Genomic DNA, 18,173 nt, shown 5'->3' on the forward strand with positions numbered 1-18,173 from the left:
TGATAATACATTCTCTTTAATTCTATAAATAGACATAATTTCTTGTTCAGTTACAAAGTTTCGCCGTTCAAGTCCTATACTTGCTGTGTCGAGAATACCGACTAATTTGTGAATCGAAATTTTTTCGTTTTCAATAACCTCTGTTACTTTCTTCGCTATCGGAAGCGAATTATAATGACGAGGAATTTGATTTAAATCATATCAAAGACGGAGTACATCGAGATGAAATACTACATTTAGTAAGGAATTATAAGCCAAATAAAATAAAAACGTCTGCCCTGAAGATAAGGATAGTGCTGACAGATCAACTTCCAATTCATTGCACCGCCGCAGCGTTAAAGATAAACAAAGGATATGCCTTTATCCATTTTTTGTAGCAATTCCACTTTTTGTTTAATGGACTTCGAAACATACTTTCGCTTTGCAGATCCTTTACATATTAGTAAATATATATCAAAAATTCTATTTGACATAATCGAAAGTTCAAGCTTACTTTTATAAAATTGCTCTAACAGTCTGCAAAAAATAATAAGCCGAATCCAATTCGAAGATTAAGGAACAACCCGTCCTTTATACATTAAACGCGCATTCGTAAACGTATTTTGCACACACGCATATTTGCAGCCGTAAAGGTCAGCCTCCGTCAATGCGACGCAAGCGCAGAAAGTTTGTAGCTTTGATATCCGGATTATGGGTGTCCGAATTAATGACTTTTGACTATATGACTTTGACATGTGGAACAAACTGTATGTTTTACTCTGATTTTAAGGATGGAACACATTCCATTATCTGCCACCATGACAAACCAAATGGAGCAAAGTAGCATCTTGGCTGCAAGAGAGCTGAAGTTAAAAGTGCACAATTATCCAATATGGAGGCTCACCAAGAGGAGCTTTTGTTTTAGGTTACAAAGGTTTCAGTTTTCAAAATTGTACATTTAGGTTTCAAATGAGTTACATTATCAGTGTTATGCAAAGATGGAATGATCTAGAAATGATGCAGTCCAGAAAAGTTATGATTTTTAAAACAGTGAGGGGTAATTACAGGGTTAATTTGGATTTACATATTCTTACTTATATATAAGGGCGAGTCAAATGAAAGTGAGCCAATGCGAATATATGACAAACAGAGTACATTATTTAAAGGTAGTCTCCATGAACATTGAGACATTTATCCCATTGACAAATGAGCCGCGTGATCCCCGTCTCATAAAAGTCCTTGGACTGTCGATTCAAAAAGTCTGTAACCGACTCCTTCACGGCGTCGTCCGACACGAATCTGGTACCCTTGAGATGTTTTTTCAGTTTCCCGAAAATGTGAAAGTCGCATGGCGACAAATCTGGGCTGTATGGAGGATGTTGCAGCGTGTCCCACTTGAACTTTTGCCAGTTGTGTCTTAACCACATCAGCGACGTGGGGACGAGCATTGTCGTGTAGCAAGATCACACCATTCGTCAATCTTCCAGGTCGTTTGTTCTTGATTGCGACACGCAGCCGATCCAGCGTTGCACAATATCGCAAACTATTGATATTCTCTCCACGTTTAGCAAATTCAATTAGTAATGGCCCCTGACGATCGAAAAAAAAAAAGTCAATAGCACCTTTCCTGAGGAAATTCCACTGTAAGCTTTGCTGGCGTGTTTCAGGTTCGTAGTGGTGGCACCATGATTCGTCTCCGGTCACAATTGCAGACAAGAAGTCGTCACCCTCATTGTGATACCGTATGAGATGAGTCAAAGCAGCACCGAACCTCTCCATCTTCTGGCGGTCGTTCAAAATCTTGGGCATCCATTGAGCACACAAAAGCCGATAACCGAGATGATCATGAATTATGGTATGAACAGAACCGTGACTTATGTTCACACGCTCTGCCAGTTCATCAATGCTTATCCTCCGTTCTTGTCTAATCAGCTCATCAACCTGTGCAATTGTGTCGGGGGTGATTGCAAGGTGGCTTTTGGCCCGGTCTTGGATCGTCTTTGCAACTTTCACGTCCTTCTCTGAACCGTTTGCTCCAACGCTTCACAGTGGCCAGTGCGATGCAATGTTCACCGTACACAGCAGTCATACGGCGACTAATTTCATGTTGGGAAACACCTTCAGCTGTCAAAAACCTGACCACACCACGCTGTTCCTCTTTTGGAGCGTCCATTATGCCACGCTACCGTCTTCAACATAGTGTAAGAGCGCCTTAAAGAACTTGAACCTCACACTTTCGCGCCACTTTCGTAAATGAAGGCTGTCTCTGTGCTACACGCATGCGCCGCAGATGATGGACCGAACCATTCTTGCTGAGGAGGGGTTGGCTCACTTTCATTTGACTCGCCCTTATATATATAGTCTCATTATACAATATGTATGTAATTGTACAATATATACGTATATGCATATAAAATATAGTTACAACTAATAAATTAGTAAAGTAGTATTGCATTTGTTATGCAAAGCACCATCACTATATTTTTGCATTAAAATTTTACTGGTAGAATTCAAGTACAACATAATAATTACAATACATTTGTTCTAACAATTTTATTGCAATAACATAACAGATTATATTAAAATAAAAAATATAATTTAGTCATCTTTAAAAGTATAAAACTTTATGAATAACCAATATCACAAATTTTAAGGCATGATACCAGAGCCAATGCTCATCTTGAACACGTCAACAAGAATTTAAAGTAAAAAGGAAATCACACAACAAATCTTGCTGTTTCCTTATCAACAATCCAGTGCAGATCCCCTTGTGTAGGACGCACAAGTGCGGCTGGTAAAGGACGAAGACCATTTCCCTCAAGAATTTCCTAAAAGAAACAATTACATAATTTATGGTATTTTAGATAATCTTATATGAGCAGAAAAATTTTGATTACACAACTATATAAATATTAATCGAAGTATAATAGCTTTTAGTATTAATTCAATTTTAATACAATACAGATCATGTTAATAAAATAAAGCCATAAGATTAAGCATCTAGAAATTTTTTGTTGTGCACGTCACCTTTTTATGGCAAAGTTTGGTAAAGAATGAATTTACGTACCACAATATTTCAATACTATTTAATCAGAAATCTAACAAATACAGCTATGAAAATTTATATTTATTTTAGATTTTAAAATTATCAGTCATATTACTATATTGGATACAAGTAATTTCGAATCTAGAATTTAGTGCCCTGCTACATATAAAAATTCTATGAAAGTAAAAATGCATACTAACTTTAACTTGAAACTACAATGTACACTGCGAAAAAAAAGGAGCAGTTCTATATCTCTTCTAAGAAGAGTAATGGGCAATATTGCCTAAGCTCTTTTCCTTCTTTTTATAAAAAGGCTACTCCTATATTTACTGGGCCGATTGACGAAATTCAACTTATGTTTTTTATGTCTCGAAAAATGCGACAAACTGAAAAAATACACCAAGATAAATTTAATTTCTCTGTAAATTTCGCACCAAATTTTACAAAAGATAATATTTAGGCATAATTTAAGTTGTAGAATCGAAATATTGAAAAAAATTGGCATGTCATTTCAGAAGTACGATTTTGTGTCAAAATACCTATATTAGAACAATGCTATATATAAATCTAATATATAGCCTAAGTTGCACTTTTGAGACATAAAAAACACAATGTGAATTTTGTCAATCAGCCCAGTAGAACAGGAGATATAGAACTGTCCTTCCTTTTTTTTTTTTTTTTTGTCATGCAATGTACCTGCACTAGTATTACAATACAGAATATAACAATAAGAAGAATGAAAATAAATGAGGTACAATTAGAATTAAATATGAGATATTTTATGAATTATTAACTTTAAATATAAATTAGTGATGTGATATTTAGATAAATGACAATTGTGATAAGTTGTTGATAGACTTGAAATTCTTCAGATGTCTGCAGAGATTTTTCTGTATCATACAGCAATCATCTTAAGGACATAAAAGTAATTTCCCAGCATTAGTAATGTTAGACATTTGGAGGTCAAAATTATCCAGCAGTTACAGCTGTGTCTAAAGATAAATGTATTAACTGATGAGATAATGTCATGCAGCTTCAAAAAATTTCCATCTGATTTCACAGCCTCCCCTAAAATATAGTGCAAAATTAACGGCTTTATCAATAATCACGGGAGAAAATCCACGATCAAACGCAACTGCTCTCAAATAATTAAGTTCATTGGTAAGCAAAGATTCAGAGGAACAAACTTTAAGCGCGCGGAATACATAATAGTAAAAAGAAGCCATTTTTTGCTTAACAGGGCGGCATGACTTAGCATGGGGTGGTAAATGTTTTTACTATTATGTATTTCGCATGCTTAGTTTGTTCCTCTGAATCTTTGCTTACCAATGAACTTAATTATTTGAGAGCAGTTGCGATTGACCATGGATTTTCTCCCATGATTATTGATAACGCCGTTAAAAAAAATAAATAAATAAATAAAATTTTCAGATTCCCATCAAAGAAGACATTCCACTGTTAGAAATAATATTAATGACCTTGTCGTGCTTCCATTTTATCCTTCTGTTAGCTATAAAATTGCACGGATTCTCCAGAAATTCAATTTTCAAGTCGTTTTCTCCCCTATTAATAAAATTCACCCTTCGATTCTAAAAGATTGCGTTTCTGTCTTAAATTCTTGGGGAATTTATAGTATATCGTGTCAGTGTGGTTTAAGATATATTGGCCAAACAAAAAGAGCATTGAAGTTTTGTATCAAGGAACATGAATCTTATGTCAGAAAAGGCGAAATTAACAAGTCTTCAATAGCGTATCATAGTTGGACATTTAACCATAATTTTGACTTTGGGTCTGCAAAAATTATCCAAAAGGCTTCTTCCATAGGTGAATTGGATTTTCTTGAGGCTTTTCACATTCACAAAGATTTAGCAGGTTTAGTTAATGATTTGAAGTCCAATCCAGTCCGTCCTGATGCCTTTAAAATTCTACTTTCTTAATTCAGTTATTTTTCCCGATAGATGGCGTTACCTCCTCGCGTTTGGTACTACCAGAGGGTATAAAAATCCGTTCAGTGCTTGCTTTCCATTATTTGAAGTTCAGATTTTGAACATGAAGGTGCATTTGCCCCTCGCTCCCTATTTTAACTTCTCTAATTTTTCTTGTCCTTTATGCTTGATCAGATATCCTGGCTCAGTAAAAGTGAGCGGCCAGTGCAACTCTGATTAAAAATCCAATTCTAACCATGTGCAGTGCTGATAAGGACCACATGTTTCTGAGACTCCTTCTCCTTTATTTTCTTCTTTCTAGGTATTTCTTTCTCCTGATAAGGAGGGACCTTTAGCTGCCCTCGAAATCGATTGAGTGTTTCATTATACTTACGCTAAATACAAGGTTGTTTTTACGATTTTGATTGTCACATTAGCGTGTTTCTCTTCTAGTCTATGCTAGGGCTATTTACCTAAGGGAAGCGACACTTTTATGGAGGACTCTTAAAAGCATAATGCATAGCTGCCATGTGCAGTGAACCTTCCGAAAGTTCCTAGATTTTTTCATGGTGCAGCAACATCATTTTAAAAGAATTTCAAATTCTTTTTATAATGCATGATTTAGAAGTTAATTAATTATTTGTATAAAAAAAATATGCTGAAAATCACAAAGAGTGCAGTTTCTTAAATTATTGAATTTAAGAAAGTTTCCATTCCTGCACTCTTTGTGATTTTCAGCATATTTTATAAATTATCATTTATTGCTGGAAAACATTTTCCTTGGTAGTTTTTTCTTAGTAAAGTTAAAAATTAAAAACTGAGAAATTTGGTGACCTATAAGGAGAACAGGAAATTTGATGAAAAACCAGAAGAATTGGCAGCTACCATAATTTACAGATTAGAAGAATTGGCAGCTACTATAATTTACAGATTAAATTTTTGTTCAATAAGAACCACAGTACAGCTTCAGCAGTTAAACTGGACGATTTTTTTCTCAATAAGCTGAGCTTAAAATTTGTCATTTCTTCCCCATCCCAGTCCTTTAAGTTCCATTTTATTCAAATTCATGCATGCTGAAAAAGTTATCCTTTATATTTTCTGAATTCCACAAACACAGTACTGAAACTACTATTGTCAAATTTTCTGCCTTTTCTGATAAAATATACTCAACATCTTAAGCGACCTTTTTTAAAATACCCTCTACATTAATAATTTTAAATATAAATACACATGAATTTAATCTTAGATTTCTTATCACAGAATCATTACACTAATTTTCTTTAAAAGCTAGGAAGTTAGTAAAATTTTTGAGGTTGATTTGTTTAATAAAACTTTAATATTCACTTTTAATTAATTAAATGTAAATTAAAGTTAATGAATTAACTTTATTGCATTAAGAATTAAACATCTGCAACTTAATTTTAACTTACTCGGAGATGAGTGGCAGTCATTTGCATAAGAATCATATAATGATTAATGTTTAATGAAAATATATAAAAATCCAAATATTTCAATAAAAAATCTGATTTTACAGGGATTATTTTTCTATGCTAGGCTTAACTGCAAAATGCACTTTAGTTCAGCACTCCAAAGTCACAAGCACATGGAGGAACCTCGTTCTTCCTGCACCAAGAGCAAAGAGGCTAAAGAACATCCAAAGTGATGTTTTATGAGATTTTGCAGGTAAGAATACCAAAATATTGACATAAAAATAATACAATACTTATTCTGCTTTTTAAAGCGTATCAGATGTCATACGGTAGAGTGCAATTCTGGATTTTTAAGCTATTTAATGTTATTTTATGAAGGATATTTAATTTTAACAGTTTTTTCAACTACTTAAAATATTATCTATCGTATACTAAATTTATAAATGTAATATCTGAAGAAGTATATAGACTGCAGCTATTTCCTCAGAAAGAAATAACTTGTGAATGCGAGTTATCAAATCAATTATTCCAGGAAATTAAATTTTGATTGGATAATATAAATAATAAAATAAAATGAAATGATTGATAAATTCTTTCACAATGCACAATTTTTAAAGTACAGAAAAAATTCCTAATACAAGATTTTAGTTAGACATACATGTTTTTAGTTTGCCAGGTTCTTGCAAGTGTTTTTTTTTTTTTTTTTTTTTTTTTTTTTTTTTTCCCCAAAGTGCAACATCTTTTCATGAACTTCTAATTTTTTTAAAGTTTTTTTTATTTTTATTTTTTTATTATTTATTTATTTATTTTATTTATTTGAGAATTTCTTATATTTGTTTTGAAAATAGTTCCATTTGCACAGTTTAAAAATTGCAAATCTTAAGGGGCATAGCTGTTTGTTAATCTGGATTTTTTTTTTTTTTTTAAGCACATTCATTACTTTAATTATTGAGAAGGACAGAAACACTTATTTTACAATTACTAAATTGTTGACTGATGAAAGGATTTGAAATTCCCCTTCAAGAATCGCTTTAAAATCATTTCATTAGCTACAATTAACTCATTTATGTTAATTATTGTATTTACATAAACTTTCATTTGCCTACATTAATTTTAATCTTGGCCTCACACTTTAAGAATTTGTTTTTCTCACTCCAATTTGACATTTCCATCAAAATTTTTGTGCTGATTATTGTAATTTACTTTATGATATACATACAAATATATATAAATAACTTTTTTTTAAATAAGGGGGGGAAGAGAAACACACACACATGATGTATATCAGTTAAAGTACACCAATGAGTAAGAATTTATTGCTGTAGGTTATTCAATTTTTAAAATACTAAATATTAAATAAATATTTAAATTTCAGTTCTTTTGAGTATACATTTATTAAGCCAATGCCTTGTTAGTGACAGCTTATACTGCAAGCTGTTACTAACAACATAAATTACTTTATTATTGAGAACTAATCAATGCATTTGCAACAAATTTATTTCTGTTCCTATATTACATGACATAAATCCATAAGGAAATAAAAGAACTGATAGTTAGGTGAAATATACAATTGATAATTTGCACATTTATACTATTATTATTACTAAACCAGGGATTATAATTATGTTACGAAGATGCATTGCTATGTACGTTATGCATTTATATCTAGCAGATATAAAAATGGAAAAGTAAGAAGATAGATTAAAACAACAGAACATGTTTATTGTAATTAAGATAGTTTTGGCTGCCTATTCAATAATACATAATTTCTTCAGTAAAACATTCAGGCTGGACTTTAGATTCCCATTTATGTTTTATATATATATATACACTGCTCGACACTGAAAATGCAACACCAAGAAGGAGTGGTCAGAAATGTATGCAAATTTTAGAGTAGACACACATCACCGAGTTATGCGAATGATGTGAAATGCGCAGCTCTCCGATGCACGTGAAGTAAGGGAAGGAACATGCAGAATGGGCAATATTCGTGTCATTATTTCTGCCAGACGAATTATCAAAAAAAGTTGGCTTTTGTCCTGGAGGATACGTGTAATGAGAGTTTGTATTCTTACAAACTCGTTCTGTCATGTAGTATACTTTCACAGTATCTTATCTTAAAAACTCATTATTGCTTTACCTTGCACAGCTCTGTCTGCGGCGCGTCTTCTTGTCTGGCCTAATTCCTAGGCTTGCGGCATCTTGCTTGCCCCCCTTCTGCCTCACCTCATTCTCTTAACTCCTACCACGTCAGACTTCCTACCGTCATGTGCCTACTGGCTCTCCTCATGAGCTGGAAACAGCGCGCTTCGCGTGCTACTCCAGCCATACTTGTTCGGATCGGATACATGTAACAGGAGAAAATGCTAGGCCGCCGTCAATGAAGGCACTTCCAGCAGATAGACGATTTTATGAGGGGTATGGTGATCAGACTGAGAAGGGCGGGTTGGTCCTTACATCAAATCGCAGCTGATACCCACATGGATGCGAGCACAGTGCATCGGCTATGGCGAACACGGTTGAAACAAGGAAATGTGGGAAGAAGGAGGGGTGCAGGTGCAGCCAGAGTGACGTCAGCACACGTGGATCGATGCATATGCCGACAAGCCGTGGCGGTCCCGCAAGTCATTTGTACCATGATTCTGCAGCATGTGCACGATACCATGGATGTTCCTGTGTGGACCAGAACCATTTCCCGTCGATTGGTTGAACGTGGCTTGCACTCATGGCATCCGTTAAGAAGACTGCCATTGACCCCACAGCATAGACGCCAACGTTTAGAATGGTGCCGGACTAGAGCGATGTGTATGACAGAATGGCGAAACGACATGTTCTCAGATGAGTCATGCTTCTGTTTATCCAGTGACAGTCGCCGCATACATGTGTGGCGTCGACGTAGAGACAGATCTAATCCGGCAGTAAACGTGGAATGCCCCACCGCGCGACAACGTGGCATAATGGTTTGGGGCGCTATTGCCTACGATTGCAGGTCACCTCTAGTTTGTATTCAGGGCACTATGGTTTGGTTTGGTTTATTGAGATTATGGCAAAGCACACTAAAGTTATCTGCCTAAGGGGAGGGATGCCTTCGTGGAGGACTTTCTAAGGGGAACTGGCTTATATACACATTACACAAGGGGGTAAACCACAAAAACGCCCATGCAGCCAGCCCGTTCGTGGGATTCGAACCTCGAACCGAGCTACCAGTGTTCAGCGACTTTACCGCTCGGCCGCTGGTGGGCTTCTCAGGGCACTATGACGACCCAATGATAGTTGGATAATGTACTGTGGCCGGTGGCAATCCCCTACCTTCAGAGGCTGCTTAAGGCAATTTTTCAGCAGGATAACATCCGACCACACAATGCTCGCATCTGCCAACATGCTCTGCAAAGTATACAGATGCTTTCCTGGCTACCATATTCTCCTATCCTGTCACCAATCTAACATGTGTGGGATGTGTTTGGACGCCGTTTGCAGAGTCTGCCCCTGCCTAGTTCAGAAGACGATTTGTGGCAAATCGTTGAAAGGGAATGGAGAGCCATCCCTTAGGACACCATCCACACTCTTATTGACTCTATGCCTAGACGTGTTTTTTCGTGCATCGCTGTCCACTGTGGTCCTACATCCTACTGAGGCGATGCCGTTCTCGCTTTGTATTCTGACTATCATTTTGAAATAAAGATCAATTATTGCTACTTGCTGTCGCTGTCTTTTTTCTAAATTTCATCACTTTCTGACCACTCCTTCTTGGTGCTGCATTTTCAATGTTGAGCAGTGTATATATAAAAGATAAAATGTTTACACAGTTAAATCATTTTATTATTATAAATACTGTCTTCTACTCTAACCCAATTAGCCAACAATGGGTTACATCAGTTAAATTCACGATCGAATTTTATACATTATATATTTCACATTTTTTATACATGGTTTTTAAAAATTACAACAGTTTTTGCAATTGTAATATAGAATTTGCACTCGACATCGACTACATATAGCAGTATCTAGCGACCTGAATGCTAGAAAACAATGTGTTATATATTTCATTTTCTAAAAAGTGCTTGCTGTGGATCCAATTCAAAGAATTAATTTCTACACGATACAGTTTACCTGATCACCAAAAAAGTCGCTCACTGGAATTTGTTCAAAATTGAGTCAATTTCATTTATAGGAATACAAGATTTCAGGGTTGTACTACAGACCGTACTGATTACAAAATCTGGTACTTTGTTTTCTGGTTATATTATACAAGTGAACTGAAGTACCAATGAAACATGACCATATTCATTTTTTAAAATCCAACTAGTGTTTATACTGTCATTTAATGTGTATTATAAAGAGTAAAAATCAAATACCAATAATGTTATTCTAAAATATAAATTACTTATAAACTGTATGTACATACTTTAAAAATTTCTGCTTTAGATTCTCCAGTTGTAACAAATACAACACATCTAGCATTGTTCAGTACGGGCAAAGTTAATGTAATGCGGCACGGAGGAGGTTTAGGAGAATCATCGATTGCAGCAACCCATTTCTTTTCTTCCTACAATTAAAGTATATATTGAATTACTTTCTTAAACAATTGCTCCAATTTTTCTTTCAATACTAATCAACACAGGTTACATACTGACTTTCTAATTAAATAATAAACAATTTTTAAACATTAATCTAATTTTCTGTCAGTAGTGGATCTTGAGCTTGGTGCTTTAGCAATGATTTTCAAATGGTATTTTACAGAACTTAGAGCTCTACAATATAAAGTGCCCAAAAAATAATTCAATAATTTAACAAAAAGTATGCAGTAAAATATTTTAAAGGTATGCCGAATATATTTGACTAGGTTACTTTTAGTGCATGATTTGTGCACTAAACTTGTTTTGCGATTGTCATGCAAAACTTGCATTTTACATTGATGATATATTATAACACCTAGGCAACCTGAATGCTAAAAATCGGTATGTTATGGCTGTAATGAGATATTTCACTTTATAAAAAAAGCTTGTTATGGATCCAATTAAGAAAAATCAAAGAATTAATTTCTGAATTATATATTTTACCTGATAACCAAAAAGGTAGCTCAAAATCGAGTAAATCTCACTTACTCATAGATCATCCCTCAGATGTAATTATTACAAGTTATAAATAATTTCTACTTGGCATCTGAATCAGATATCAAATTTAACTTCTTTTTTATCACTTGGGATACAATAGTTGGTCAGCTAACTGGAGGGCTATTGAGAAAAGATATCCAGACAGAGGCAAGAAGAATTTCAAAACTAGATTAGAAAGCGAACATTGCACTGGACCAAAGACAAAGAACACTGCTGATCCTAATAAAAAGGCTAAGTAAAATTTTCTTTCTTTCTTTGAAAATTAATTTAAGTTTTAAATAAATTATGTTTTGAAATAAATAATGGTAAAGCAAGTAATTTGTATTTTAGATTTAATTTTGCTAGGACTCTGGACAGAATTGCAATCTTGTTTAAAATGTTAATTGTGGTTTTAAAGTATTTATAGGTGACCTGTGATTCAGCATGTTGCCTGAAATAAGATAAATTGGTGAGTAAGAGAAGTGCAGTGACAAAGGGCTCGTAAGGTAAACTGTACAAGATATGTGTTTATAAAAGTCATCGGTTCCAGATCGAGTTGACAAAAATGTCAGCGAAGAACTTAATTTCTTAAAAGATAAAATGAAATAAAGTAACAATTGTAAAGGGACTACAATAAGGTTAAAAATTAGGCTGAAAACTTTTCATAAAGTCTGTTTAAGGACCAAGTTTCAAAGTATTTTCCTCGAGAGGGTGCATGTGACAATTTATATATTGTTTTATCCCTCCAAACTTAGTCACAAGCTCATTCTCTCCAGACAGTTATTCAGATTTTGAGAAGAGTGTAGTAATTTAAGCAGTTAACTGGAACTGACAGTCGGTCAATAGGTCAGTAGCCTGCAGTTGCCTTATGTCGGACAGGCCAAGTTCTAAACAGCATCATTCAGTTCTAAACATAATGACAATGAATAACGAAATTTTCAAAGATGTCAAAAGAATACATAAAGTCATTAAACATATAATTAGTCAGCAGAAAAACAGAAATTCACACAGTACAGGACCACAAGTTGTGCAGATTCTAGAGTTTTGTGGATTTTAAGGCATGCCCACTGTCATAAAAATTACACTAAAAGAGAGAGAATAGCATGAAATTAAAGAATGCATATAAAAGCAATTTCTTCATGACACGTTAATTCAGCAAACAAAAAGTGCATAAAAAAGAAAGAAGGATAAAAATTAGCTATTTCGAAAATGGCGATGCACTAAGAATTCTATAAAAGAACAATGAATAAATAAATTTAAAAAAGCAAGAAACATCCAAAATTAAACGCTTACTCTTTTTTTTAAAAAAAAATCCTTATGCAATACTTTTTTGCTGCTTATTCTCTCCCATGTACACAGGATCTGTTTACACTTAAAAAAAAAAAAAAAAAAGAAAAAAAAAGAAAAGAAAAGAAAAGAAAAACGAATTGCACACCTTTTGTTTCAAACATTTATCAAGGTAGATTTGGAAACAGAAGTTTTGTGGTTTCGTGATCATATTAAATGCGAATTTCGTTATTTACATTCGAAAAACTGTATGGAGTTTGGAGGTTAACAAGTTTGTGGTGTTTTACTGTTATTGCAAAGAAATACATGTTGCATTTATAATAAAATATTTTTTCATACTTTTCTTTTTGTTGTTTTATAATGAATCCTTTCTTTTAAAATGTAATTTTTAAGGTACACTACCATACTTCATAAAATATGATTTTTCTATTCATATTTTTCAGCAAAATGGGAACAAAATTGAAAAAAAAGGTATTTTCTGATTATTTGCACCCATATCGAAAAGTTGCAAAAACGTATTCATGTAGCACGTTTGTTTTGGCCAATGTGCAATGCAAGGTTGATGGATGTCGAGTTTGTGCAATTCATTGATGCTATTTGAAGTGAAAACAGGTCATTGTGTATGTTGGGAGAAAAACACAGCACAAAAAAGGCCTTCTTGAAAAAGGTTAATGTTTCTTACTTTGTTACTTTTGTTGATTGGTCACTCTTGCATGGAATTCTTAGTACACTACCATCTTGAAAATGGCTGTTGCCTTCTGAGTATTAGATTGGCAAAATATTAAGTTGACGAGTTCACAAATACTCTGCAAAATAGACTGCAACTTGTTGGAGAGGATGCAGATAATCAAAAAGAAAAGGAAAAACAAAAAGCCTTGATTTTCAGCCTTTTTGTCCCATTTACTTATTTTCATCATGAATGTAACAAAATGTCATTCATCCTTCTCTCACTTTTTTTTTTTTTTCTTTCTTTTCTTTTAAGCAATGAATTCAAAATAACATCTAAAATTAAAAAAGTTTGAAATTTCCTATTTAAGCATACTAAAAGAACATGTATAAATAAGGAAATAGTTCTCTAGGTTTCATTGCACTTACATAATGTTCATGTTTATCATCAATTTCAACCGTATCATAGCTAAGTTATGCCTTCATTTTGATATGATTATTGTCACATGTGTATTTAAAATGTACTTTACCTTTAGGAGTGGGTGATCAGGAAAGAGAGAACATGTGTGACCATCTGGACCAATGCCTAGCAATAAAAGATCAAATTTTGGAATGGCTGATGATGAGATTCTGAATTCTTGTTCAATTTTGTGAGCATAATCTTTTGCAGCTTCTTCCACTTTAAAAAACGAATTATACAAAATTTATATAAAAACATAAAATTATTAATTCATCAGTACAATAATATTTAATAATGCATAGTAATAAAACAGCATTAATTTAATAGTAAAAATAATATGGAATTTGAAACATTATTCTTCCAATAGCAAGCAATGACTAACACTAGACACTAGATTAGGTATAAAAGTTAAGATTCCATTGCAAAATGAAAAATAATGAGACAGAATTTTGTATATTTTGGCAATATATTATAAATCATCATAAAAATAATAAATAAAGGATTATTAAACATATTTTTAAACTTGCATCATAATTACTTTTTTCAGCCTACTTTCGCCTACCTTATTTTCAATTTGTACGAACGACATCCCACACAACCCCCCTCACTACACTAGCATTGTATGCAGATGATACTGCGATCCTCCACCAAAATGCGTCTATGACCACAGTCGTACAAACACTACAAGAACATTTCCATGCATTAGAGTCCTAGATGATTAAATGGAAAATTAAGATCATCAAAAAATCTGAAGCTGTCTATTTCACCATCAGAAGAAACATCAACATAGACATCATTCTAAAAATGTACGAGATCAGCATCCCCTGGGCAAAGCAAGTAAAATACATTGGTGTCATTTTAAACCAACGAATCACTTGGATCCTACACTTACCATATATTTTGAATAAGTTTCGAGGTACTAAAGCATTACTCAACCCTTTAATTGCCCGAAACTTCATTTTATTTCTTCAAAATAAAATTCATGTATACCAATCCATGCTACGTCCCATCATAACATACGCCTGTCCAATTTTGGGTTTTGTATGTGAAAAATTCAGCAGAGTCAGAATATTATGCTGAGAAGAATGGAAAACTGACCCAGGTATATCAGTAACAATGTTATACATAAAGAGATTAATATAGAGAAAATGACTGTATGCATAGCCAAAATTGCCACAAGATTTTTTAGAAATATTGAGAAAGTTGATAACAGTTCGATTCCAAGTATGAATTATGACTATGCAGACAACGGAAATAGGAAAAGACCCGCAGCAGTACTTTGGCACTTAAATGAATTCATTGTTTGAATCAACAGATTGAATTGCAATTTCTTTTACCCCTGAATCGCTTTACTTTGCCCAGTTAACTTGCCTAACTTATATATATATATATATATATAAAACTGCATTATGCAAGTTGTAATACTCTTCAATTTATTTTACTCTCATTCCCCTACAATAGTGTTTACGCCTGCCAAATTATTTCGTTCCTAGATCTTTTTACTGCAGATATTTCATTTTAATATTTTATTCTTTTTATTAAATCTACCTACATAGATACATAAGATTTGCACTTGCCCTTCCCCCTGACCAATGCCTGATTAGCAAGATTGTAACGTCTTAAGCTATTCTATTAATATAGCTGTAACATCTTAAGCTATTTTATCGACCACCACAAAGTTCTGAGAAAAGGAATGACCACCTCGAAAGTTCCCACAGACAGAGTATTTCTTAGCGAATTCTCGGAAAGAGGAAGTGACCAGCAGTCACAAAACAATCCCAGTTCTTTTGTTCCTCTTATAGTTGTTCGAAAGGAGACATTGCTCAGTTCCCTTTCATCAGTTTTTAGGTTCAGTGTCACAGATCCCCCGTTTTGAGACCCCCAGTTTTTTTTTTTTTTATTTATTTATTTTTTTTTATTTAAAGAAAAAGAAATCCTCGTGCACCACAAAGTATCGCACGAGACTTACAAATCGTAAGTGAAAAAGGCAGAATAGTAAGTAATATCATCAGTTTTCAACAATACAATGAAATCATAACAAGGAAAAAAAAAAAACACAAGTAAATACAAAAGTATAAAAATGTATAAAGAAATCATTAACAGTATTTAAAATAAAAGTCAACAAAATCATTGAAAGCTCGGTAGGCCGAAATCGAGGATACAAAATCATAACATTTCGGCGGCCAATGAATTCCAATGAATTTCAATCTACATTTCAAAAGATTTCTTGCTTTATCAAGCAGTGGGCAATCAAAAAGCAAGTGGAAAACACTTTGCTCTATGCTAAGATTGCAATTACACAAATTGGAAGATATCAGCTTAAATCGTTCAAGATAAACATTAAACTTACCATGTCCAGACAAAAATTGCGTAACTTTAAAATTGAGCAACAAGTCCTTACTTTTCAGTCTTTCAAAAATAGTTGGGAAGGATGCTTTTGTAACAGATCCCTTATCAGAAGAGATATAATCACAGTTCCACTGCTCAATCATTTTAGCTTTGAATGTTTTTTTTAAATAAGATTTTGGAATATTTACATCAACGTTAATATCATTTTTAGTTGCATTCTTAGCAAGCCAATCAGCTCTCTCGTTTCCATAATTACCCGAATGATCACGGACAAATGTAAAAAACACTGAAATACCCCTCTTCTCCAGATCTCCGAGAGACTGCTGTATATTGACAATAATATCATTACATAAAGAGGTATTTTTAAGAGATTCCAGGGAAGAGAGTGAATCCGTACAGATTAAGTAGCTGGAACCACATCCATTCTGGCTAATTATCCACTTGATTGCAAAATTAATACACAGAAGTTCAGAAATATATACAGTACATTCATTTCTAATGCGAAATTGGTGACACTCAATTTCAATATCATCTTCAAAAATAACATAAGCAAAACCAACTTTATCATCAATCCTACTACCATCCGTATACAGCACAAATGAGAATGAATTAACATCAGTGTCCGTACTATCCAGAATCTGTACTGGTTGTCTTACAGAAGGATGTGGTAGAACAGACAAGGGCAATAAACGACCAAAGTGAGAATTGGAGTAATTTGCAAGACTATTCTTATAATCTATAAAAGTCAGAATAAACAAATCCAGTGGTGGAAATCCGGCAAGAGAGAAAACAGCATTGTAACTAATAGTTCGGTAACCGCTTATAACTCGCAGCAAAATTCGTCTTTGAACTCGAAGCAGGCGTTTAGAGTTAATTTTCTTTTTTAGAGACAATCCCCAAGCTCTACATCCATATGAAATAAGGGGTACAATGCCTTGTTTATAAATAATTGCGCTAACATTCGATTTAACACCAAAACTATTACAAGCAATTCGATTCAGCCCACGCTGAAGTCTCTCACATTTATTAGAAATGTAGGAAATATGCTTTTTCCAGTTAAATTTGCTGTCCAAAAAAAACACCTAGATATTTAATTTCATTCACCCTCTCAAGGGGATTGTCATTTAAAAGCAATTGATATCCTTCATAAGTAGTATTTTTTCTATCAATAAACATGGCCTTGGATTTTGCATGGTTAAACTTTAACTTAAAATCTATTGACCAATGATAAATGAAATCTATAACATCTTGGGCGAGACGAAAAGCTTTTTGCATTTCTTTTCCTTGAATACAAATCAACAAATCATCTGCAAAGGCAATGACTTCACAACTGAAGAGATCAGAAAGTTTCTGTAAGAGATCATTCATAATAATAATCCAAAACTTGGGACCGGAAACAGAACCTTGTGGACAACCTCTTTGAGGTCGGCGAACACTTGAGGTGCCACCCAAAGTAAGCTCGACCGTCCTGTCTTTCAGCAAATCAGAAACAACATTAAACACATTTTGAGGTATCTTCATTTCTTTTAGTAAATTGAGAATAGCAGGCCACCATGCATTATCAAAAGCTCCTTCAATATCAAGAAAAATTAAAATAGTGTACAAACCTCTCATCTTACCCCTCTGTACAATGTTGCTAAGACGCAGAAGTGCATCCTCAGCACATTTTTGAGCAATGAAACCATATTGGTCAGCACTAAGAATATTTTCTTTATGTAGATGCCAAGTAATTCTGTTAGTAATTAGTTTTTCAAAACATTTACCTAAAGAAGAAAGAAGACAGATACACCTAAGATTATTCACATGTGGAACAGTGATACTTTGTTTCTTGGGTATCACAATAACAAGGGCGTTCTTCCAAGTTCGTGGAAAAGCACCAAGATTCAAACATATATTAAATAATCTATGAAAAACTGCAGGAAAAAGACGATGGAAGTA

The 18,173-nt window shown here is 33.7% G+C and overlaps 1 protein-coding gene across 1 annotated transcript in view; it reads right to left on the bottom strand.

Annotated features, from left to right (window-relative positions):
* Positions 1–2,517: 2,517 nt before the first annotated feature.
* The window catches only part of Pgls (6-phosphogluconolactonase), a 28,664-nt gene continuing 13,008 nt past the window's right edge, over positions 2,518–18,173 (bottom strand). The window contains exons 3-5 of the mRNA XM_085823179.1: positions 13,957–14,105; positions 10,786–10,926; positions 2,518–2,807 (exon numbers count right to left, since the gene is read on the bottom strand). Of these exons, the coding sequence (XP_085679305.1) occupies positions 2,697–2,807; positions 10,786–10,926; positions 13,957–14,105 (401 nt within the window). The 3' untranslated portion in view covers positions 2,518–2,696. The remainder of the gene's footprint in view (positions 2,808–10,785; positions 10,927–13,956; positions 14,106–18,173) is intronic.

Source organism: Stegodyphus dumicola, chromosome 9 (genome assembly GCF_044657685.1).
Source record: "Stegodyphus dumicola isolate Sdum_Otavi_A_Nest chromosome 9, ASM4465768v1".
NCBI lineage: Eukaryota > Metazoa > Arthropoda > Arachnida > Araneae > Eresidae > Stegodyphus > Stegodyphus dumicola.